A 24,299-nucleotide genomic window follows, 5' to 3' on the forward strand; every position below is an offset into this window, starting at 1 on the left:
CAAAGTCCAGGCCATAGGGCATTTTACTTTTTCTTCAAAATATCAGTGTGACATTCAAACTTTATTTGGCCACTTATTCAAAAAAACTTCAGTAAAAAGAGAATTTTTGTGGCAACGAGGTCTGTCTAGTCAAAGCTATGGTTTTCCAGCTGTCATGTATAGATATAAGAGTTGGACCACAAAGAAAGCTGAGCACCAAAGAATTGATGCTTTTGAACTGTGGTGTTGGGACTTGAGAGTCCCTTGGACTGCAAGGAGATCCAACAGTCAATCCTAAAGGAAATCAATTCTGAGTATTCACTGGAAGAGCTGATGCTGAAGCTGAAGCTCCAATACTTTGGCCACCTGATGCAAAGAACTGACTCACTGGGAAAGACCCTGATGCTGGGAAAGATTGAAGGTGGGAGGAGAAGGGGACAACAGAGGATGAGATGTTTGGATGGCATCACCAACTTGATGGACATGAGTTTGAGCAGGCTCCAGGAGTTGGTGATGGGCAGGAAAGCCTGGCATGCTGAAGTCCATGGGGTTGCAAAGAGTTGGACACGACTGAGCAACAGAACTGAACTGAGGGAAATTTAAGTACAGAAGGGATAGGTGATCATATTAAGAAATTACTGCTAATTTTGTTTGCTGATAATGGCACAGTGATTATATTAAGAAGGGAAAAGCTTTTGTCAGCCAAAGTATTTCTAAGTGGTAAGACATGATATCTTGGATTTGCTATAAAGTATTCCATATGTCCCCAAGGACTCTATATATTTTTGGGGGGGGCCACACCACACAGCTTGCAGGATCTTAGTTCTCTAAGGATTGAACCCGAAGCCTTAGCAATGAAAGTGCTGAGTCCTAATCACTGGACTGCCAGGAAGCTCCTTTATTTACCCACCCTCAATTTGCTTCCCTGCTCATGCTTAATGTTAAGAGAAAAAAATTACAGAAGGGCTGGCAACTTATTTCCCTATACTCACTGGTCCATCCCATGAATTAAGACCAAGTCTTGGCAAATGTGCTGAGTGAGGAAGAACAATTACCAAGTTCATGACTCCTGGTTCTGTTTACCCTGATACTGTCCAGGATAATCATTTATTTCCTGCTGCCTTCTAAGTTTTATTAAGCTGTTCAGAAAAGTTTCAGCTATGCTTTATGGCTGCGTGAACTGCCCGTGTATCCATTTCACAACTTGATTCATTCTGATTAAATTGTTCGACTGTTAATGAGTTTTAGATTGCAATATGGAGAGGCAAACAATTCAGAACATTAAGGCAGTAAAATATCTTAATATTTCACAAGTTCTTACTGAAAACATAAAACAAAAGGCTCATTCCTGGAAGGAGAGACTGTAATAATTACCCTCTGTAAAAATAAATGTGCTTGGCTCCCTATATATTATCCGGGCATCTGTGTAGACACACTCGCATGTAGGGAGCCAGATGGTACATGGTAATCTCATAAATATCCATAGGAATTCTGAGATTTTCAAGCCAACTGCAACAGACGAGATAACCATTTTGACATATTATTTCAAAGAATTTCTGGGGCTAGACAAAAAATTGATTCCTGTTCGGCTTACTTCACAGTCTAATGAGTTTTGCAATCTGGAGGCAATGGTGCAGGTGAGGTGCTGAAGGGTGTCCGGTACAGAGGGCTTCAGAGACGGATGGGAATTATGAATCAGGTGACCAAATACTGCTCTTCCACAGCTCAGGACTCCTCCTTCTCCCCCCCCACCTCCTGTGGGTCCCTGGCCCACCATCTGCTTCTGCTGTCGTGCAGTGTTTGTTTTGATGGAAACTGAGTAAAGATGCATGCATGCACTGGCTCTCCCACCTTTGAACATTTTTCCTGGGAACTGCCCCCTTCTGGTGACTCCCTTGGGAAAATTAACGTACAGCAGATAGAGGCTACCAAAATACTGAGGGTGGTGAGGCCTTGTACTGGTGCTAAAGCTCCTGAAAATTCAATTGTTTCATTTGTAAAATGGGAATTAAAACATATTATCAGCCTCAAGGCAGAATGCTCAAATGGATGTCTTCCGTTCCTTCCAGCCTAGAAGCCATGCCTATAATATACACAAGGCTTCATTCCAAACCAAATTTTCAGTTGAGCAGCTCTTCAAACTCAGGAAGGGAAGAGGAATTTGCATTTAGCCATGAAGACTCAAAAGATTCTTTGCACACATTTCTTAAGGGAAGGACCTTTAGAAACCTGGAAAAGCTTATGCCATATAATCTCAGAGTATAAGAAACAGCAGGGCATCTCTGAGGACGACAGCACCAATGATGCCATTTTGCAGATGAGAAAACTGAGGCCAGAGACAGCAAATGAGTTGCCTGCATCTGGGACTGGCCAAAACAGATGTGCAGTTAAAGAACAGCTGTTGAGAGATGGAGCTTATAGCCAGAAGCTCAGTCAGTGTTCCAGCTTCATCAGGTCCCCACTGATCAGGTGGGCATTGTTAAGAGCATTTTACAAGTGAGAAATATTCATGGATCACCTCCCTTAGGCCACAATCCTAGGACACAGCAGAACCGAGATGAGAACTCAGAGTTTCTGGCTTCAAAGACAGTGCTTCTTCTATTCTGTGTCATCTTTTGGAGGGAAAATTGCACGTGAATTTGTGCTAAGGGGAGTGTGAAGTGAAGAGGATGCAGATGGAAACATCTTGGTGGTGCGTTCAGGTCTGTTTCCATCACCACCGTTATTTGGGGCTGGTGGGACTCTACCTGTGTATTTCCCCTTCTTAAGAATCCCCCATTCCATTGCCAAAGGAAAAGGCCCTAATCGACATGAGTTCTTCAATTAATTTTAATTAATATAAACCAATGCTGCTTTAAGAATTTGAAAGGTCTGTAAACTTAAAAAGATTGTTTTTAATACAAAGCTTCTTGAAGGAGGACATGGCAACCCACTTCAGCCCATAGGGTCACAAAGAGTCAGACACGACTGAGCACATACGCACACAGACAAAGCTAAAAACATGAATTTGAATGGTCTGGAAGTACTTGAGTTTGCCCAAACCAGCTTTGGAAGTGGGGATATACAGCAGTGAAAGGCAGAGCAAATATTGGGTGAACTGCCATGGCATCAGTGACCAAACCCCCAAATCCAAACTGGGACCTGAGTCATTGGGGTCTGTCTGCCAGCTTCCTGCTGCAGCAAAGTGGCACCTGCCCACTTTGCTATGTTCTCTGCTTCCTCTCCATCAGCTGCAGCCTTCGATGTGAAACAATTGTATTTCATCCATCACAAGTCCCCTTCGAGACTTATTCATTGTCTCCAAAAAGGACCTCAAATGCTTTTTTAAAATTGTACTAACTACCAAATACCCACAAAACATAGCATTAAATGTGTAATACCACAACCTCTGGCAGCATCTGCCCTGCCCTGAATTCTCGAACATTCTTGGCCTTTGAGTTCAACTTCATCTGACTCATGTTGGCCTACATTTCACGGCCAACCATTCCTAACCACAGAATCCTCCCCCAGCAGCATCCAAGATGGCAGCCAGGGCACCTTCAGAGACGCCACCGGGACTGGGCTTTTAAAGGGACATCTCAGTGAGGAAAACACCAATAAGAACAAACCAGCCTAAGGGCTGTGTATAATCACAGATACCCACTTCTTCATAAATAAACAGTAAAATAGAAAAAAATAAAATCGATATGAGAAACACTCCCTTCTTGTAGCATCTGTGTGCTCCTGGAAATCTCTTTTTTTTTTTCTTATTCCAGTAAAGTACAAGGTATCTCAGTAGCAACATAAACATCACATTATCTACTAGTTACTATAGCAACTACATTCATGTAATTTGCTCATGCCTAAATTAAAGCTGCCTAGGGTAGCTTTAACTTACATCTCTCACATATGACTTTTTTGTCCGTGTTTTTCATTAGTGAGAATCGTGTCTCTCAGATTGTAATCAGCATGCTGTAACCCTCTACCTTACTCAGAGCTAACTTTTGCCATGACCTGACTTTGTTTCCCCCGTGACTTTTAGGTATTGCTAAAAGAAAGAACATGTACTCTTTTATCCTAATGTTTTAATCTCTCCCTAATTTTTATTGGAGTATAGTTGCTTTACAATGTTGTGTTAGTTTCTACTGTACAGCAAAGTAAGTTAGCTATACGTACACACATATCCCCTCTTTTTTGGATTTCCTTCCCATTTAGGTCACCACAGAGCACTGAGTAGGCTTCCCTGTGTTATAGGTTCTCATCCGTTATCTGAGAACATTCTCTCTTCATGGCATGTTTATTCCAAGAGCTTGGAGGAGGGGTTATGAAAGAGAAACAACTTTTCCATCCAAAAGGAACAGGAGCACCTACCCAGCAATGAATTTCACTGCTCTTGAAATCATCCATTTTTTCCTAACTCTTCATTCAACACAGTATAAAAGGCATAACCTAAAAAAGGGTGTGATGGAAAGAGGTACTAAGATCCACTCAAGGAAAAGGCACAATAGTTAATCATCTCTTCTTTTGCATCCTTCCTTCAACGCTACAAAATAAACAAGTTGAGAAGCTCTTTGATTTTTGTGACTGTAAGCAATACGGTGGATTAATGTTCCTAAATGCGAGCGCTGAATATATGAATTCATTGTTCAGAATGTTCTGGATGAGTCAGTACCTAAGTCCTATTCATTGCGTTATATATTCTTATTTGTGTCTGCTCTGGAATAGAGCCAGGAGAGGAACGCTGTCATGAAGAAACCCATGAAATATACCTACCTTTGTAAAATAATGCATTTCAAACTAAAGATTGGCTATGCTTCTCTTAACCCAAAATTCTCAGTGGCCCTACCGAGACATGCAACAAGTTTCCCAAAAATCTCATTGGCACATCAATCACATAGCTGCTTACAATTGTTCAGTGAATGTTTAACCAAGATATATTCACCTGGAATTAAACCAGGATGGATTCCTTAGAAGAGCCATCAGGATCACTGTCCAACATAAGAGCCCCCAGGACAGTGGGAAAGCCTGTAAATGCTCCTTTGCAGGGCTTTTAAAGGGCTCTGGATTAGGCGGCGGGGAGACCTGTCTTTAATATCTTCATTACTGCTTCCAATGCATTTCCAGTGTCATTAATTCACATTGGCATTTCATTAAATGGGATTCTCTTTGCAAATACTACTTTATATTCTTTCTTTTTCCCTGTAAATCTTTAAATCTGAGTGCATTTTGAGCTGGTTGTTTGCGGCAGTGTGGACCCTTGGAAAAGCAGTCACAAAATGACCATGTGCCTCTGGTCTGCATTACGCCTTTCTATTTGCTGGTTTAATCCTCCAGACTTGAGCCATTTCCCATTCAGTCCTTCACATCATCTTGGGTTAATCCGTCAAACATTTCAGACAGCCTAGCCAGTTTCCAATTGCTAAGGACTTTGCCACAAGCACCATGTCTGTTAATAAGATTTTCATTTGGAAAGATGCCAGGGCGTCCATGTTTTCTATCGTATATAAATACTGAGATTTAATAGCTTCAGGTTTTGTTTAATGTTAGCGTCAACTATTTAAAAAAAAAAAAAAGGTTCTCAAATGCCTGGCCGGACAGTGAAAGGCCCCACTGACAGCTATTTGCAAGGGTAATGTTGTGGAAAACAACATCCATCTTGGAAACAGTTTCATTAGCCCCATCTAGCTGACCTCTCCACATAATGTTGTCAAATGTGACGGGCATCAGATTATTGGGAATATGGAGATCAATAAATATGCAACACTGGCGCTTAGAATGCTTCTGGCATTGGAGCCATACAAATGCCATCTAACACGGCTTGGAGTCGCTGTCATCTGTCACACCAGCTAGTAAATAGACAAGCTTAAGGGGAAGGCTATCCGTAATGGTAAAATATATGGGTGAAGATGAATTAGACAGGCATTGTATAGTCAGGATTCTGATGCATGAAGGTTCCGAATGAAAAACACCAGGCAAACACTGGAGCAGCAGCCTGCCTTCTTTGGGGAATCGATGCAAATTCTTGCCACATGGTCAAAAGCTGCCCGGTGGTCCTGCTTCTGTGTGTTTGATGTCAGGTGCCAAGGGAGCATTGTCTGCCTTTGGGAGGCTTGACAGAAACCTGGAGCATCCCGAGTCCATTTCTGACACCCTGAGGCAGCCAGATTACCCATCCCCACAAATTCCTGTGTGTGTGAATCACACAATGTCCTTTCAGTGTGATGGCAACCCAAGGCCAAAGAAAGCGTGTGCACTGTCCAATTACGTTCGCCTCAAAAGCCTACAATGTTGGGTTCACAAAAGAACAATCTGGTTGAACTGCTAAAGGACACTCTCACCCCAGCTGGTGGTCATCAAATTGCCCACATCATCAGACCTTTGGGAAGCACTACTGGTGATAACTTCTCCATCAGGCCACCCTCTTCTAAGATCCCTACCTGCCCAGCCTGCCGGAAGCTGAACCCCACTGCCTACTCTTTGCGCTTATCACTACCTGACGATCCCAGCTGAGGCACTTGCTCTGTCTTCAGTAGTGTTTTCCGAAGTCCCCAGAACAGGCAGCCCTGTTCATAAACCCTTGTCCCCCTCCAAAAACTGCTTGAAGCAACTTAACGAAAGAATTTGTCTGCCAGTGCAGGTGATGCAAGAGATGCAAGTTCGGTCCCTGGGTGGGGAAGGTCCCCTGGATTAGGAAATAGCAACCCACTCCAATATTCTTGCCTGGACAGTCCCATGGATGGAGGAGCACGGCGGGCTACAATCCACAGGGTCTCAAAGAGTCGGACACAGCTGAGCATGGCACAAAAAGAAAAGCTAGTTCTTGAAACATCAAAACACAAAGGATGTGAGCCATACAAAGGCATATACCCAGACACCCCATGCCAGAACAAACACGTTTCTCAAACCCAAGTCATGTCGCTGACCAATGATGACCAGCATGCTTCTGCCCCTCTAGGTTTTAAGAAATGTCATTCATCTCTATGGAAAAGAGAACAAACAAGAGGCATAAAGGTATTTTTGAAGTACACTGTTATGAGGTACTTGGCTAGTAATTTGCAGCCTAGGTACACAACATACCTTTTAGCACGGCTATTTATCTCTCAGGGAGAATGCTGCCGTACTTACGATAAAGGCTCTGTTGGACCTCTTCATCAATAGCAAACCTTTAAGCACAGCACATCTCATAAATAGGAGTTCCACTAACACAGACTTCAAAAGGATAGAACTTGATAATTCAAAAATAGAGCTATATTAAGTGTTCCAGCAGTCCATCCATAAAAGCTGTCGTATATTCCAAACGCCAGAGTCCTTCAAGCAACATGACAGGTCTATTAGAATAATAGCAGGGGAAAGCATAATTACAAGTAATCATTGGCTGGAAAGGAGCTAGTTGTTTTTGTAGAGCAAAATGCTGCGCTGAGCCCCGTGGAAAATGTAGTCAGAGCAGCAACAGCGAGAGCAGATAACCATCGAAAATAACCACGGCGAAAACCCTGCACTATTTATTTCTATTTATTAAGAACTCTTTGTATACCTTAATGTTTTCCTGGTGAAATCATCTTAATTTGAGCCCACATTTTCTTTGGATAAGATTATTACGTAATTGCTACTCACCAGCCACTATTTTCTATACATTTGTTGGTCAAACAGTTAGGCTGTCTGTCTTTTCCAGCCCGACAGAGGGGCTGCTGGTTGGCTCTGTGGAGCCATATTGAAAATACACCATGTGCCGGAAAGGATAAAGAAAGTTTGGCTGAGCGTTATGTTTTAATCCACAGATTGATGACTCTAGCTCTGTCAAAGGATGGGGCTGTTTCTCATCAGGGATGGCAAAAGAGGAGACATCTGGGCCCATTTCCCCATGGATGGGACCGCACCCCCCATCAGGAAGCCCATTCATCTGGTGGATTTGTGTTTATCCTCCTCCTTCATTAGATGGCTGTTAAGCACTTTAAAGTTTCCAAAACGCACAGAGAATAACACACCCCAGCTGAGTCTTGTGAACAAGTCCAGGAAGGAGTCAGGGCAGGAGTTATAAGCTTCAGTTTGCAGATGTGCAAATGGAGGTTCAGGAAAGGAAGGGGCCCCCCAGAGGTCCCACAGTTGACCTTCTCCCCATGCCATCGTCCTGCCCCGACAACATGCTTGCTTTGCACCTGGTTCTCTGTCTCACTGGCTCTGTGGGACACACCCATGAAGATAAAATCACTCACCAGGTGCTTCTGTGCAGGTGCCAACCAGGTCTCAACACAAGAAAGCGGGTCACATGCTCAGCCTCTGGACTGCAGGGAGGTAGGGCAGAGGTTCACACCCAGCGTGGAAGGCAGCCAGGATACCTGTGTAAAGAAGGACACAATCAAGTCAGACTCACCTGGGTCTTGGCATCATTCGCTTCCCTAACACTGATTGATCTGTAGACTGGGTACGAGGCATGGAAGGAGATGGCAGGGAAAGGGAGTGGAGAATGGCGGAAATAAAAAGAAATCTAATTTTTAGCCCAGATATGAGAAAAATGCAACTCTGAATGACTTGACCTCATAATAATAGGTAGAGTCAACATGGAACACCCGGGACAGACACCAGGCAGCCAGGGAACCAGTGTTTCCAGGAAGCATGTGCCCCGACTTTCTAGCCATCTGACTCTGGGCCATTGACTTAACCTCACTGAGCCTCAGTATCCTCATCTGGAAAATGAGAGCAACAAGACTGCCCCTCTCCAAGGGGTGTTGTAAAAGTAGTTGGCTCACAGATGCTACCAGCAGAGTGCAGGGTGCACAGAAGCATTAATTAGGTACCCCTCTTTTGATACCCATAGGAAGCCAGAGGAGGGAGTGGCCCATGGTCTCTGGTTCTTAGGAAAGGTCTTCTGGAGATGGCGGGAGACTAGCTGGTCCTTGGAGGATAGAGGGCAGTTTTCCACAAAGCAGCGCCCCAGGCCTTGTCCTGGGAGTCCAGAAACTCAAGAGGCCTCCTGCCAGGGGCTCATTTCTAATAAAAAGCCTTACAGAAGACCTTCTACGTTTATTGATATGTTTGCTTCCTACTTAGACTCTTAACAACATGGTGTGAGTCTGGACTTTTGGATTTCATTGGTATACCCATCTTGGTTATAAAGTTGTAATTCACAATCTGGCTCCTTCCCCCACTCAAAATATTCAACTTTAAAATTAATTTGGTTTTGAAATACAACACCAGGCTATATCATCAAAGCAAAGTTAGAAATCCCAGTCCCGTGAATATATTTAGAATTTAGGCTATTAAGGGATTTCAGCTTGAGAAGAGCTGGATCTTTCCATGGTGGTGGTGGTTTAGTTGCTAAGTCGTGTCCGACTCTTGCAACCCCATGGACTGTAGCCTGCCAGGCTCCTCTGTCCATGGGATTCTCCAGGCAAGAATACCAGAGTGGGTTGCCATTTCCTTCTCCAGGATCTTTCTATATTGTGGAATAAACTTCCAATAATGCTTAGCAAGACTGTGTCACACATCGAATCTACATGCTGCAGAGATAAGACATCAGGAAAGAGGATAGTGATGATGGTGGTGGTGGTGGCGATGTGATGGTAACCATGATGACTATACAAGAGGAGGTTGCTCAGGGTTGGTTCTGAGAAAGGGATCCAGGCAGGTGAAGAACAATGATCTGTCAATTCACATGAGGGTGAGTCATGAATGTGGGCCTGGGACCTGAGAGAATGCACTTTCCCAGCTTCTTCAGAATGAAGAAGCTAGCTGTGGATCGCCAGACCCAGAGATCTGTCAAAAGGATTAGCTCTGAAGAAGATCATCCACCCAAACATAACCATTTTAGGCATGTCTTGGACTCGGGAAAGGTTCCGACAGAAGTTAACCCAAGTAAGCAAGAATTTGTAACAGTAGTATAAATCCACACACCTCCTGTTTTACTGAAGACCACACGTGTTCCTGCCACTTGATCTTTGGAAACTGGCTGGGCACGTGTCCTGGCCCTCCCCTCCTTGCTCCACCATCGGGTTTTCGGGATGATTTCTGAAATCACTTCTCAAAGGAAAGCCTCATTACCCAGTGACATGTTGTAATCCCAACCAATGCTTCCAGAAAAGTTTCAATGTCCATTACATTAGCTAGCCTTAAAATTGAATACAAATCCATTTTAATCAATATGTTGTAATAAATAGATATTAAGGCACATGGCACTAATGTACAGGTAGACTAATTAAAGCACCAGCATTTGCAGCACTCACATACCTCAATTTTCTCTACAAAATCCTTATTGAACCACTACCTTAAAAAAAATAATTGCATTTGCAATTAGAAACACTGAAGTTACATTATCGATTTTCTGCTAAAAACCTTTTTAGTAAACAAGCACAAACTACATTCATTAAATGTAAGTGCTTGGAGCTATGGTGTGAAATTCAATTCAGCCATTATCATGAATTACACTGATTATTGCTGTAATTATTTTCTCTTGGATACAACTGCATTTCTGTCCCTTGCTAGTTCTGTTGGACATATAACCATGTTCATTTTATAGCTAATAATACTCAACTGTAGTCCCAGCAATTACTATCACTTATACAAATCATTAAGTTAAGCTACGGGTACCTAGTAAGATTCAAAAAAATTAAGTAAAACATCCTTTTTTTTACCCTTTAAATAACTAATAGCATTAGAGAACAAGGGAAATTATAGATGTTAACTGATTTACATTGCAAGCTCTAATCACCTGTACTTGACTTGTCAGAAATTTCTGCTGTCCTAAGCACACCTTTTGAGAAGAAACCCACCAACAGACTCTTTTGTTTTTCCAGAAATGAACAGTCAATGGACAGGATTACATATCTGAAGCATTCTCGGGAAGGAAAAAAGCCATGATCATTTGATGTGTTCAAAAAAAGAGATTTTGTATTTTAGTCAGAGCGAAAAAATGGTCTTGCCTTGTATGTGCTTGCTTATTTAGGTGTCTTATTAACTAAACAGATTTTTAAGAGAGAAAACTCCACTTTCCTTTTTCCTCCAGAGGCAGCTGTAGCTTTCCACCGTTTTTAATGTGAATCCTCTAGGGAAAACAGGTGTTTTTCAAAGGAGACTTCCCATTCTTCCCTGAGGCAAGGGCGCTGCATCGACCTGGTGAGGGTATATGCTTCCGGGCATATTCCCTCAAAATGAATATACTCTCCAGGGATTCTGGTGGGGAACCACCCCCATAGGAAAATTGGTGGGGAAGAAGGGAAGTCAGAGAGGCAACACTTTTAACATTAGTACTTGCATATGCCATCTGATGCGAAGAGCTGACTCATTGGAAAAGACCCTGATGCTGGGAAAGATTGAGGGCAGGAGGAGAAGGGGACGACAGAGGATGAGTTGGTTGAATGGCATCAATGACTCAATAGACAAGAATTTGAGCAAGCTCCAAGAGATGATGAAGGACAGGGAAGCCTGCTGCAGTCCATGGGGTCACAAAGAGTAGGACATGACCAAGCAACTGAACAACAACAATAATGTATATAAAGATGGAAAAAGCATATTTCACCACAAGAGGATTTGCAGACTATGATCTCTAGACTGGGGACAGAATTCTCACCCACCAACAGAAAGGCCCCTGTCCCACGTGCCAAGGCCATGCTCCAGAGCCCTGATGAAAAGATGTCACTCACAAATAGCAGAAAGGCTCCCTCCCATTCAGTTTAAGAGCCCTTTCAGAAGTGGTCCCAACTCTGGGTGAAAGCCTGGGGTGAGATATAAAGGACACAGAGATGTTCCTGTGGGAGACCTCAACCCCAGTGGACAAATGGGAGATGCCTTCTCAGCGGCATCACCATTTTCTCAATAAACAATGTTTTTGATTCGTATGTCAGATATTTTGTGGTTGCTGTTTAGTCGCTAAGTCGTGTCCAACCCTTTTGCAACCCCATGGACCATAGCCTACCAGGCTCCTCTGTCCATAGGATTTTCCAGGCAAGAATACAGGAGAGGGTAGCCATTTCCTTCTCCAGATCTTCCCGATCCAGGGATAGAATCCACATCTCTTGGGTCTCCTGCATTGACAGGCGGATTCTTTACCACTGAGCCCCCAAGGAAGTCCCACGTTATATACTGGGCTAGCCAAAAAGTTCATTCAGGTTTTTCCTTAACCTCTTAGAGAAACCCAAACGAACTTTCTGGCCAACCCAATACTTCATTTCATCTTTTTAGAAGTGGAGGAGGGAGGTATATGGCTTATCTCAGGCATGTGTTCTCAGTTGTGTCTGACTCTTGCAACTCCATGGACTGTAGCCCACCAGGCTCCTCTGTAAATGGGATTTCTCCAGGCAAGAATACTGGAGTAGGGTGCCATTTCCTCCTCTAAGGGATCTTCCCCACCCAGGGATCAAACCCTTGTCTCATGCGTCTCTTGCTTGGCAGGTGGATTCTTTACCACTACTGCCACCTGGGAAGCTTCATATGGCTTACAGGAATCCACAAACAAAATTTTACCAATTAAAAGAGAAAAGGTTAAGTGGATGTGACCTAGAGGGGAACTGGGTTCCCATACCCCTCAAAATTGCTGGAAGCTATTTTAGCTCAGAGCTTCCTAGTGGCCAAAACAAAATGAAAAATACAATCTTATGAACATAAGATTCACTGTTAGCAAAAGAAATGTAAATTGAAAAATAAGTAAAAAATCTTTTCTTTTGAAAAGAAAAGTATAAGCAAAATCTGATGTTAGGATTCAGAAATCAAGAATTAAAGGCATCTATTTTTTAAAAAATCAGGTATTACTTCTTTCCTAATTTTCTTTGTTGTTGTTTTTTCATGTAATATAAACCACTGAAGCACATCAGTTGAAGTTCTGACGCTAACTTTAACTATATGGAGGACAAAAAAAGAAAATAGAACAAAATCATATTGTCAACACATCATAAAAGCTGAGCAGCTGGAACATACTATGTGCGTACTATGTTAAAGCTGGTCTTCCCAGGTGGCTCAGTAGTAAAGAATCCCCCTGCAGTGCAGGACTGCTGGTTCGATCCCTGGGTCGGGAAGATCCCCTGGAGGAGGAAATGGCAACTCACTCCAGTATTCTTGCCTGGGAAATCTGATGGACAGAGGAGGCTACTAGGCTACAGTCCATGGGGTTCAAAAGCATTGGACACCACAGAGCGACTGATCACACACACACACACAAGACATATACTATGTTAAAGCACATTTAAATAACTCTAAATTAACTGATTTTTGTCATCATTTTGAAGTCATTAGAATTTTCCCAAAGCTGCTAAATGAATTTTCTGATCATTTTTGGCCATTTAAAGTGTTAACTGGTATCTTGCATTCAATATAAGAAGTCACTTTGCTATTCTAAAAATGTCTTTAAGAATCTTTTTTTAAAAGAATATTTCCTGTTGCTTCTCCTATCTGGGAAATTACCTGCAATAATTGAATACAGTTTCAAAATGTTCAGAACTCAGAATACTCAGCATCCTCCTTGCATTTATTTTGAATAAATAGACATTTTTTTTAACCAATGCGATTTATAGTAACGATACATATATATAAAAGGAACCAGCAAAAGAAGAGATAAGTGCCACTCTAAAACAAGCAGGGACATGTACTCTTGACTTCTGCCACCAAGGAAGAAAAGAATTTTAAAATGCTAACAATTTGGCTATATCCGGTTGTCTGCCTGGCTTGGGTTCTTCCTGGGAATCACATTAAAGAATTCAATAGACAGGCTTGAAAATTCAGAAAAGGGAAAATTAAATTCCTAGAGATAGTCAAGAATATCTTATTCATAAAGGGCCCTTTCCGCAGGAGCTTGGAAATGTGTAATATAACCTTCAAAGTAAAAACGGTTTGCTGCATTAGTTCTGCTCAGCTGACCATGAATACTAATTGCAGGAAGAATTAACTGTGCCCAATACCTGGGGGCAGGAACACACAAAAGTGACTGGGAAAGACAAACAATGGAAAAGGTAAAAATGAACATCCACTTCCGTATTCAACTCAACATGATCTGCAGCAAAACCCTAAATTACAATGAAGCCAGTATGTGCCTCCCGCCCCTCAGAGACTCGAAGGAAAAAGAGAGGCAGCCACAAAAGATGTTGAGTTTGGGAGCAAAAATAATACATGCTTTCGCTCTCATTTGCCTTATTCAACCACTCTTCTTTCACCCTCCTTTTCTCTATCCCAATTGTGGCAGTTCCTTCACAGGGTCAGGAACTTTATTCTGAGGGTCAAGTGTCCCATTTTGAAGGATATTTCAACATGAAAGGCAACTAGCTGGTGGAAAGAAGGCTTTGGAGTAAGGATAGGCTTGAATGTGAATTTCAGCTCTGTAATCTATCTGTGTGACCTTAAGCAAGTCACATACACACAAAAAAAAAACCTCTCTGGGACTCAGTTTCCTCATTCTTAAAATGGGAACAATAGTGACCAGATCACAGAATTCTGAAGAGAGAGTGGAAAAATATTTGTAAAGTGTGTGGTACATAAGAAATCCCAAATGCTACCTTCTGAATATTTCCCACAGACATGAAAGCTGCTAGAAATTCTTGCAGCACATTCAGCATCCTTGCCCCTTCTTAGAAAGAAAAGCCTCTGTCCCACCCCCAACCAGAGCCGATTGGCAGAGTAAGAACACCTGGCAGAGGCTCAACCAATCAGATCCTCTCTCCCTGGAATGTGAAATTGGGCCTGAGGTTGTTAGGGATGGGAGCTATGTGGTGGCCACTAGTGCTTTATGTCACGACAGAGAAGGAGATGGTTGGATGCCATCACTGACTCAATGGACATGAGTTTGAGTCAACTCCGGGAGTTGGTGATGGACAGGGAGGACTGGCGTGCCACAGTCCATGCAGTCTCGAACAGTTGGACACGACTGAGCAACTGAACTGACAAGGAAGAAAAACCAGTGTGTGCTCATCTGTACCATTAATAATCCCAAAGAGCTGATTATTAAATCATAGGGCATTTTTTGAGCCAAGATTGTTAACACAACCATTATTAAAAATTAAATTATTATAAACTTACAAGTAAATAAATTGTATTAATAACAAAGGTAATGAATACTCAACACTCATCGCTTCCTCATGATTTCCTATTATTTACATTATTGTGATGATTTTGCATCTTATTTTAAGTATGCTCTTGAGATTTCTGACATCCTTGCATCTGCAGGATGGAAACGCTGCACAAAGGTATACTCCTGGGCATCTCTGCCCACACCACCTTCACATCGGCAGCTTCAAACCAGAATATGCGTGTGTGCTTAATTACTCAGTCGTGTCCAACTCTTTGCATCCCCATGGACTGCAGCCCACCAGGCTCCTCTGTCCATGGGATTCTCCAGGTAAGAATACTGCAGTGGATTGCCATTTTCTTCCCCAGGGAATCTTCCCAACCCACGGATCAAACATGCTTCTCCTGCATTACAGGCAGATTCTTTACCACTGAGCTACAGTGGAAGCCCCACAGTGGGAATATTTACACCACTAGCAAATGCTCCAAATCGAAGTGTTTCTCCCCAACTAGAAAGCTGGCTGTTAGACAGAACAGTGTTGGACAGCAAGGAGATCAAATCAGTGAATCCTAAAGGAAATCAACCTTGAATATTCATTGGAAGGACTGATGCTGAAGCTGAAGCTCCAATACTTTGGCCACCAGATGCAAAGCACCAATTCATTGGAAAAGACCCTGATTCTGGGAAAGACTGAGGGCAGGAGGAGAAGGGGATGACAGAGGATGAGATGGTTGGATGGCATCATCAACTCAATGGGCATGAGTTTGAGCAAACTCTGGGAGATAGTGAAGGTCAGGGAAGCATGGCATGGTGCAGTCCATGGGGTCTCAAAGAGTCAGACACAACTGAGGAAATCAACAACAGCAACAAGACAGAACAGCAATGAAGAAAACTTCTAAATGGAGGGGGGGAAATGAGGCAGGGGCTACAGGCAACAGAGACAGGTGTGGAGAGAGTACGCACGTTCTCCTAGTTCCAGGGGTGGAGCTGTACTGATCTCAGATTCCAACAAAACACCCCCATAGCCTTATAGTTAATTCCTTTGTTAGGCGGAGACTAGCTCATGTTGGCTTCTGCATTCCAGCCTTCACCAATGAACAGGACATGAAAATCAATGAGAACACTGCACTCTCTCTTTTGGGGTCATTTTAATCTATTCTTAGCCAAGCTCAGTAATAAAGCCCCAGTCACTGGTCAGCCATTGTTGAGATTTTTTTTTAATCTCTGTGTAACATGCCGTGTATCCTGGAGATATTCCTGCTATTCCTACCTCATCCCCAAGAACAATTGTGCGCGAGTCTGGTTGGCTGGACCCTACGGGCTCTCTGACTTCCCAGCGGCGCTTGGTGCTGCTCAGACTGACTTTTATGTAACTACTCCAAGCTGTGTGTTAATTACTGTGACACCACACCAATGATCCAATTAGCCTTTAAATGTTTGCTTAAGAAAAACCTCTGCTCGGCACAAAGATTGGGTGGCTGGTAGGAAACTAGAACATTTGGTGTGCTAAGCGATCTGAGAGCTGGCTTTTCATATATCAGGCAGGCCCATTAGATTTTCCAGGAAGATAAACATGCTTTTAATCTTGAAATTTCCTTCAAAGAAGCAGAAACTCCAGCTACTTGCTGGTTACCCCCTTTTCTGCCTCCCTGTATCCCCACTTCCTCCATACTTCTCTTGGCTAAATTTTCTTCTCCTTTTAATAATGGTTTCCTTCCTGTCCAGCAAAAGCTGCCTTCTCTTCAAACCTGCTGGTCTTCAAGGTATTGAAATGACAGATTCTCCCTAAACAGAAAAGAAAAAGTAGTTACAGAAATGAATCCAGAGTGGTTCTCCCCCCTGCATTTGGCAGGTGAGATATCCGAGCATCTGCACAGAAAGGTAAACTTAAATACAAACAGCCCATGAAGTACACGTGGTGATTTAGAATTTTATCACCAGCTCACACACATCTCCCACCATTAACTAACGCCTTCTGGAATCCACGTAATGACTACAATGTGCATCTCAGCAGCTGCCTGACAGATTCAAGCTCAACTTCCTGTCTCATCAAAATACTAAACATATTCAAAGAGCCATTTGCACATATGCCTGAATTAGGACTTGAAAAACAGTTATTTAACCTGCCCTCTGATCGACCCAATAATCTGAAAACAATTTGGTCAACATGGAAATTGTACCTAAATATTTGACTTCATAGAGGATGGTCGATTTCCTAAGAGTCATGAGGAGATATTGTTGTTGTTCAGTCACTCAGTTGTGTCCGACTCTTTGCGACCCCATGGACTGCAGCACACCAGGCTTCCCTGTCCTTCACTATCTCCCAGAGTTTGTGCAAACTCAAGTCCATTGAGTCGGTGATGCCATCCAACCATCTCATCCTCTGTCATCCCCTTCTCCTCCTCCTTCAATCTTTCCCAGCATCAGGGTCTTTTCCAATGAGTCAACTATTCGCATCAGGTGACCAAAGTATTGGAGCTTCAACATCAGCATTAGTCCTTCCAATGAACATTCAGGATTGATTTCCTTTAGGATTCACTGGTTTGATCTCCTTGCAGTCCAAGGGACTCTCGAAAGTCTTTTCCAACACCATAGTTCAAAAGCATCAATTATTCAGTGCTCAGCCTTCTTTATAGTCCAACTCTCATATCTGTACATGACTACTGGAAAACCCATAGCTTTGACTATATGGACCAGAGTTAAAAACATCTATTTAAAAGCTCACTTTTTTCCTTCAAGTCTTATTATTACTCACAGTTGATTTCTACTCAGATAAAATCTAGATTTTCTTTATAACAAGGTTCAGCAAACCAGCCAAAACCTAAACGTAGCTTGTCACCCATTTTTGTAGGTGCTGCTAGCTCAAAGTGGTTTTCAATTTTACATTTTTAAGTTTTTAAAATCAAAAGAAGAGTTTTTCACAACGTTTGAAAATTCTTTGAAATGCAAACTTCACAGTCCATATGTAATGTTTTATGAAAACACTCCCCCAGGCCCACTCAGTTATGTGATCTGTGGCTGCTCTCACCCTTCAATGCAGAGTGGTTGTGACAGAAACTGTTCAGCAAAACCTCGAATATTTACTATCTGCCCTTTACATAAAAAGTGTGCAAACCCCTACTATGGCTCTGGAGAAGACTCTTGAGAGTCCATTGGACTACAAGGAGATCAAAAATCAGTCAATCCTAAAGGAAATCAACCTTGAATATTCACTGGTAGGACTGGTGCTGAAGCTGAAGCTCCAGTACTTTAGCCACCTGATGTGAAGAGCTGACTTATTGAAAAAGACCCTGATGCTGGGAAAGATTCAAGGTAGGAGGAGAAGGGGACGACAGAGGATGAGATGGATGGCATCACCAACTCAATGGACATGAGTTTGAGCAAACTCTGGAAGACAGTGCAGGACAGGGAAGTCTGGCATGCTGCAGTCCATGGGGTTGCAAAGAGTCAGTCATGACTGAGCAAATGAACACACACACTTTAGGAAAGAGAAATTGGCTGAGCAAGCCAAATTTGTAAAGCACACTGTTTTCCAGCATTTCTTTCATTTCTTTGTTGAGAAATGTTTCTGAACAAAGAGTGGCGAAGCAGTCACCACTTTGGGGAGTTTTGTCACCAATTACTCTACTAGATGACACATGCCGGGGGTCTTGCATGGTGCTGGTATACAGCAGGTACTAAATAAGTACTCTCACTGTTCCCTCTGTTCCCTCGGTGCCTGCCTTCCTTCACACGGGACCACCTGCACTTATTGTTTGTTGGTTTCTTTTTACTTTTGTTTCTGTCCTGAGCCAGCACTTCTTGCCCTGAAGCCTGTCCCTCCCCAGGGTCTGATTGCTCTCGAATATCCCAGGACCTTGCCTTGAGCCCGGCAAATCTCTCTTTAAAAGCTAGTTCCTCTGAAAACAATTCGGCACAATAACGTGGCCATCATGTGCTGATGGGAGATCGCAGGCATATCTATCACCAATGAAAAAGCTGTATTTATATCTTGGCAAAATCCATTCATCCTTTTAAGTGCCCAGAATCCTCCAGCAAGCATCACAAATCCACCTAACGTGCCCAGTTCTCAACTTTGTGTCTGAGTCTCTAGTTTAGCTGACAGATGTTTAAATTCCCAGAAGGTCCACACAGCCAGACAAATCCCAAGTGGGCTGCCAGAAGCCCATGGGTGTTAAGTTAGCTCTATCAGCCTAGGGCAGTGGAACCCAGACTCACAATTGCCCCTGGAGATCCTTTCTCTGGCCTTAGAAGATAATCATGGTGACCACGATACAGAAATGTAGGCGGTTCACAGCCTCACCTCCTGAGTATCTCGTGGAAGGGGGCCCATCGGACCTCTTCTTTCCGGACACCCAGCCACTGTCACCCAACCCAGCCATCTTCCCCACACCGCACACGAGGTCTTCCCTCCACACCTCGGATCCTGCTGGTTCACTCGCTGAGACTACACTTGCCTCCCTCCCTTCTCTTCTCTTCTCTCTGGTGTTTCACAGTAGCATCTTTCCTTGGCAGCTATTATCATAGATTGATGGTCACCTCCTATGAGCAGCCTCCCTTGATTCCCAGAAATCTTAGTGGAGCTACTTCTTCAGAACATTGGGTATAAACCTCTATTACAGCAAATACTGGCCCATCTTGTGATTATTTATATACCTGCCTCTTCTCTCAGTACCTTACCCCTGGAGCCCACTCTGAGCCTGCCACATGGGGGACATTCAACAATTATGTGTTGAGTGGATTAAATTCCACAGCCTGGGACTTCCCTGGTGGTCCGGTGGCTAAGATTCTGTGTTGCCAGTGCAGGGGGCCCAGGTTCCATCCCTGGTCACGGAACTAGGCCCCACATGCTGCAACTAAGACCTATCTTAGCCAAATAAATAAACAAATTTTATAAATAAATGAAGTCCACAGCCTCACTGGACTTAATTTACCTATGACTCCTTTATAAGCACTTGCTAACCTCTTAAATAGCAGACGCTCGTGTATGCTGTCCATTGGACCAGACCACAGGTTCCTCCAAGAAAGGATTATGTCTTATTGAATCGTATCCACTGCCCTGTCTGGCACAAAGTGTGTACCCCATAAATAAGCAACTCCATGCCAATTATAGTCTTTAAACCAAGGCTTTAAGTTAAAAAAATATTTTATGTTATTGAGGCAAATAAACTGAATTTATTTTTTTATTTTTACCAATTATCTGTTGATTTGCCTAGGATGGAAGCTGTTCCCAGCAAGCAGGAATGTATGAAGCACTCACACTGGTCCCTCAACAAGTCAGGGAGGAAACATAACCAAAAACAGAGACAGAGCAGTGTTCCAAAATTACTTTCTACCCACTCAACTATGTTGCCTTTTGAGAAAGCATTGGCCCTGGATGGTCTGTTTAATTAATGCCCTTTGTGTTAACTCCTTTTGTTTCTACTCAAACCACTTAACCCTGAGGGATGGAAAAATGTTCACTCTCAATTTTCTCCTTTGGAAACAAAAGGACACATTTTTTTGGAACTGTGTCTCCTTTGGAAAATTGAACCCTGCTAATGGCAACTGGGATGGAGCACACCAACCGATAAAATGAGGAAGGACTCCAGAATATGATATTTTGTCAGATCCCTTCCAGGTCTTCAGAATCTGGAGGAGGAAAAGTATCGAATTTAGCTTTTGTGTGGTCAAGTAGCAAGCAGGGAGGAGAGAGTGGTCACACTGGACACCCACACCATGTTGTGGATGAGTCCTGGGCAGAGACTGGGTAGAGGGCAGGTGGGACTCAGGGAGGGTGCCAAGGCTCTGACAGGTTGGAGAGGGAACGGGATGGGACAGCCGGCAGCATGCCCAGTGATGTGCTGGGTAACGGGTCCTCTGGGAACAAACACACAAACAAAAGGCCCTAGTGGGGAGCACTTACAATAAATACCTGCACTGTGCCGATCTCAAGCTGTCCGTGGGAGAGCGCCGCACTTGGAGCTGGGGGGATGCCTGGTGCTGGTTCTCACAAGCCAGCGTGAGCCAGTGTGAGCCAGCACACACTGAACGTCACTGTGGCCGGAGGGGCACTCTTAGCACAACAGAGGGCCCTTGGGAAAAGCACCAAACCCAAACCTGGAGCAGGGACCTGGAAAGTGAAAGTCACTCAGTCGTGTCCGACCCTTTGCAATCCCATGGAATTCTCCAGGCCAGGATACTGGAGTGGGTTGCCATTGCCTTCTCCAGGGGATCTTCCTGACCCACGGATCGAATCCGAGTCTCTTATGTCTCCTGCATTGGCAAGTGGGTTCTCTACTGATCAACAAATACTTATCAAGACCCCAGCCTCTGTCAGGCCAGGTACTAGATCCTGGGATAAAGTAGCAACCAGGTCCAGCTAGAGGCTGGAGTCTAATGGGACAGCCAACAGCCAAGTGGCACATATGTAAGTACCATAATAAGGGAGACTTGGGAACAAGCTGCAGGGACACTAACACAGACTTGAGGACTCAGGGGAAGTTCTCAGAGGAAGTAGCAGGTAACCTGATGCTGGAAGGAGGCACAGGAGCTGGGCAGGCAGGTGGCGGGCTGGAAAGGGAGCCGAGTTCCAGACAGAGGAAGCGGTAAGAGGGGCTGCATGGAGCTGGGTGTGGCCGGAGCACAGAGGATGGATGGGTCAACCACACCCTCATCCTGGATAAAACAGGTCAGAGCCCTTGGCACACCTCTGGAGGCCTCACCCACCCAGGCCATGAATCACTGCTCTTCGAGTGGGGTTATAACTCAACCCAGAGTGTCACCTTCTTGTCTCAAAGATCCCAAAGGAGGCCTGAACTAACATCTTCCTGAAGGAAGGATATGAAACGCATTTGACTATAAACTCCCGGAGGACAAGGGTTGTCATCTGTTTTCATTCACTGCCATCTCCCAGGCCTGAGACATGGTAGTCCTTCAGCAAATAATTGTGGAATGAATAAAGGAAGCAAGCAAGGAGGAAGGAAACCATTGACTTCTCTGCCTGAGTGCCTTTGCTGGCCATCTCATCAAAAACAACAACAAACAGGGACTCCCCTGGCAGTCCAGTGGTTAGGACTCTGCACTCCCCATGCAGGGGGCACAGGTTCCATCCCTGGTCAGGGAACTTAGATCCCCCATGCCACACAGAGCAACTTAAAAAACAAAAACTAAAAAAACAATAAATAACACAGGTTAGTAAACACACCTGGCACTTACATTATTCCTAAAAGGTCACCCGGTACCCTTAAAATGACCTGCTTGAGAATCAGTGTCAATCTTTAGGGGAATTCTTCATTTTGTTGTAAGTGTGGGCATTGCTTGTCTGCCTTCATTTGTAATTCAGCCTCAGAGGAGGCAGGCAACGGGGCTGGGAGAGGACGAAGTTCTCATCTCCAAGTGCCCTTCAATGTCTACTATTTCCACGTGCTTTTTTCTACCTAATAGGTAGACTGTATCTTGAAATGGAGCTGGTCAGGATCTTTTCACCTCCCATTTCAATGAGGCTGTAGTTTAATTGGAAGTAGAATAACATTTACATATATAATCATCACATCTCAACAAGAGGCAACTAAAAGCTCCTTATGAATGCATATCCTGCCACCCTGTTTCCTGAAACATCCTTAACACTGGCTAATTTTCTGTTTGGGTGACACTGATGGATTATATCAATGAAAAACTTTGTTAGAGTATGTGTCTGAGGCTTAAAAGAGACCCTGTTATAAAATGTCAGTTTTCTCATATTTAGAATGAAACTGATCATGATCCTAGGTATAGTAATAATTTATGTACATACAAATATTTAGTGCTTTTCATACTCTTTCGATCAGTACTTTCTCCTTTGAACCCTAGAACAGCTCCTCGAGGTACATCACCCCTCATTTATCAGTGAGGAAAACAGAGGCACTTCGAGGTGAGGTGACTTATCCAAGATTAATGGGGTAACAAAAACCAGTTCTTAATCCCATGCTTTTTCTACCCTTTCATGTGATAAAGCGATACATACTATGGTTTTCTAGAATTATTGTTTGACAAAAGTTTACACCACTTAGGTGCAGAGTGACACTGTTAGCAAACAAACCACAAGAGATGTGCATAAGATATTCATTGCAAGACTTCAAGAATGAGAGAATTCTAAAGGGACCATGACTCAGAGAAAGGGCTCTTAACTAAGTCTGCCTGGGTTCAGACTCAGGCTCTGTCACTAACACCTGTGTGAACCATGGGCCAGTTCCTTCATGTCACTGCCCCTGGCAGACATGAGGGGTTGTCTCTGTTTCCCCAGCCTTCCATTTTGAGGTCCTCATGAATACAAGAACACTGTCTCTAACTGCCAGCTCCCAGGGTAGCAAAAGTGATCTCACTCACTGTGGTGTCAGCGACCCTATGGACTATAACCCGCCAGGCTCCTCTGTCCGTGGGATTTTCCCCGGCAAGAATACTGGAGTGAGTGGCCATGTCCTTCTGCAGGGGTATCTTTTCCCACCCAAGGATTGAATCCACGTCTCCTGCATTGCAGGCAGATTCTTGGCCACTGGGCCACTGCAGAAACCCAGCAAAAGCAATCTAAGCTAAGCTAATCAATTCATTCCATCCCTCAGGCCATGTCATGGAGTCAGTCAAGGCCACGTGACCCACGTTAGTCCAATCAGAGGGAACCCCAGGACTCTCTCAGGGGATGCTGGGACAAAATCCTCCCACCGTGTGTGAACGAGGAAGCACCAAGTCCTAGGAGCTGCCGGCAGCCATCTTGGGTCCACGAAGGGATTCTGCCTTAGGAAGAAGGGGACACTCTGGAAGGCAAAGTGGACACATGGAGAGACCCTGGATCCCCCCCATATGCTGTTGAAACTCTGACTCAAACCTGCCATTAACTCTGACTCTTTCAGTTACTTGAAATAATAGATTATTGTTTCAGCCAATTTGACTCGGGTTTCCCAGTACAACCAAAAACACCCCAACCAATCTGCCCAAACTTCTCAGCTGTAGGACAGCAATAATAGTCACCCTCCTAAGTCTGCTGTGAGGCTCAAAGGAGATATCACACATGATTCCCGGCTCTGTCCTATTCCTGACCAGCCCTCTACTCCACCTATGGCCGGGTGGGATCATCTCATCCTCTTTGTCTCAGGTAAAGTCTGGTTCTTTGTGCTAACAAAAAAAATTCAAGTCTTTCAAAAATAAATATCACATTTAGCCTGAGGGCCCCAGATGAACCACACTTAAATGCAGGGGCTCAGTGAGGATGTGCCACTTTGAAATCGTGTTCTATTAGAAACTGCTGTAGCAGGAGGGCAGGGCTATTTTGTCATCATCACACTGCTCGACACTTCCAGGCATTTGGCGATTTTACTACCTTTCCCCCAGTGCCCCCTGGGTG

At 43.8% G+C, this 24,299-nt stretch overlaps 1 protein-coding gene across 1 annotated transcript in view; it reads right to left on the bottom strand.

Annotated features, from left to right (window-relative positions):
• Positions 1–16,072: 16,072 nt before the first annotated feature.
• Positions 16,073–24,299, bottom strand: part of BUB3 (BUB3 mitotic checkpoint protein) — a 73,627-nt gene continuing 65,400 nt past the window's right edge. The window contains exon 8 of the mRNA XM_081573413.1: positions 16,073–16,726. Within this exon, the coding sequence (XP_081429539.1) occupies positions 16,684–16,726 (43 nt within the window). The 3' untranslated portion in view covers positions 16,073–16,683. The remainder of the gene's footprint in view (positions 16,727–24,299) is intronic.

Source organism: Giraffa tippelskirchi, chromosome 2 (assembly GCF_054371585.1).
Source record: "Giraffa tippelskirchi isolate mGirTip1 chromosome 2, T2T-mGirTip1v1.2.pri, whole genome shotgun sequence".
NCBI lineage: Eukaryota > Metazoa > Chordata > Mammalia > Artiodactyla > Giraffidae > Giraffa > Giraffa tippelskirchi.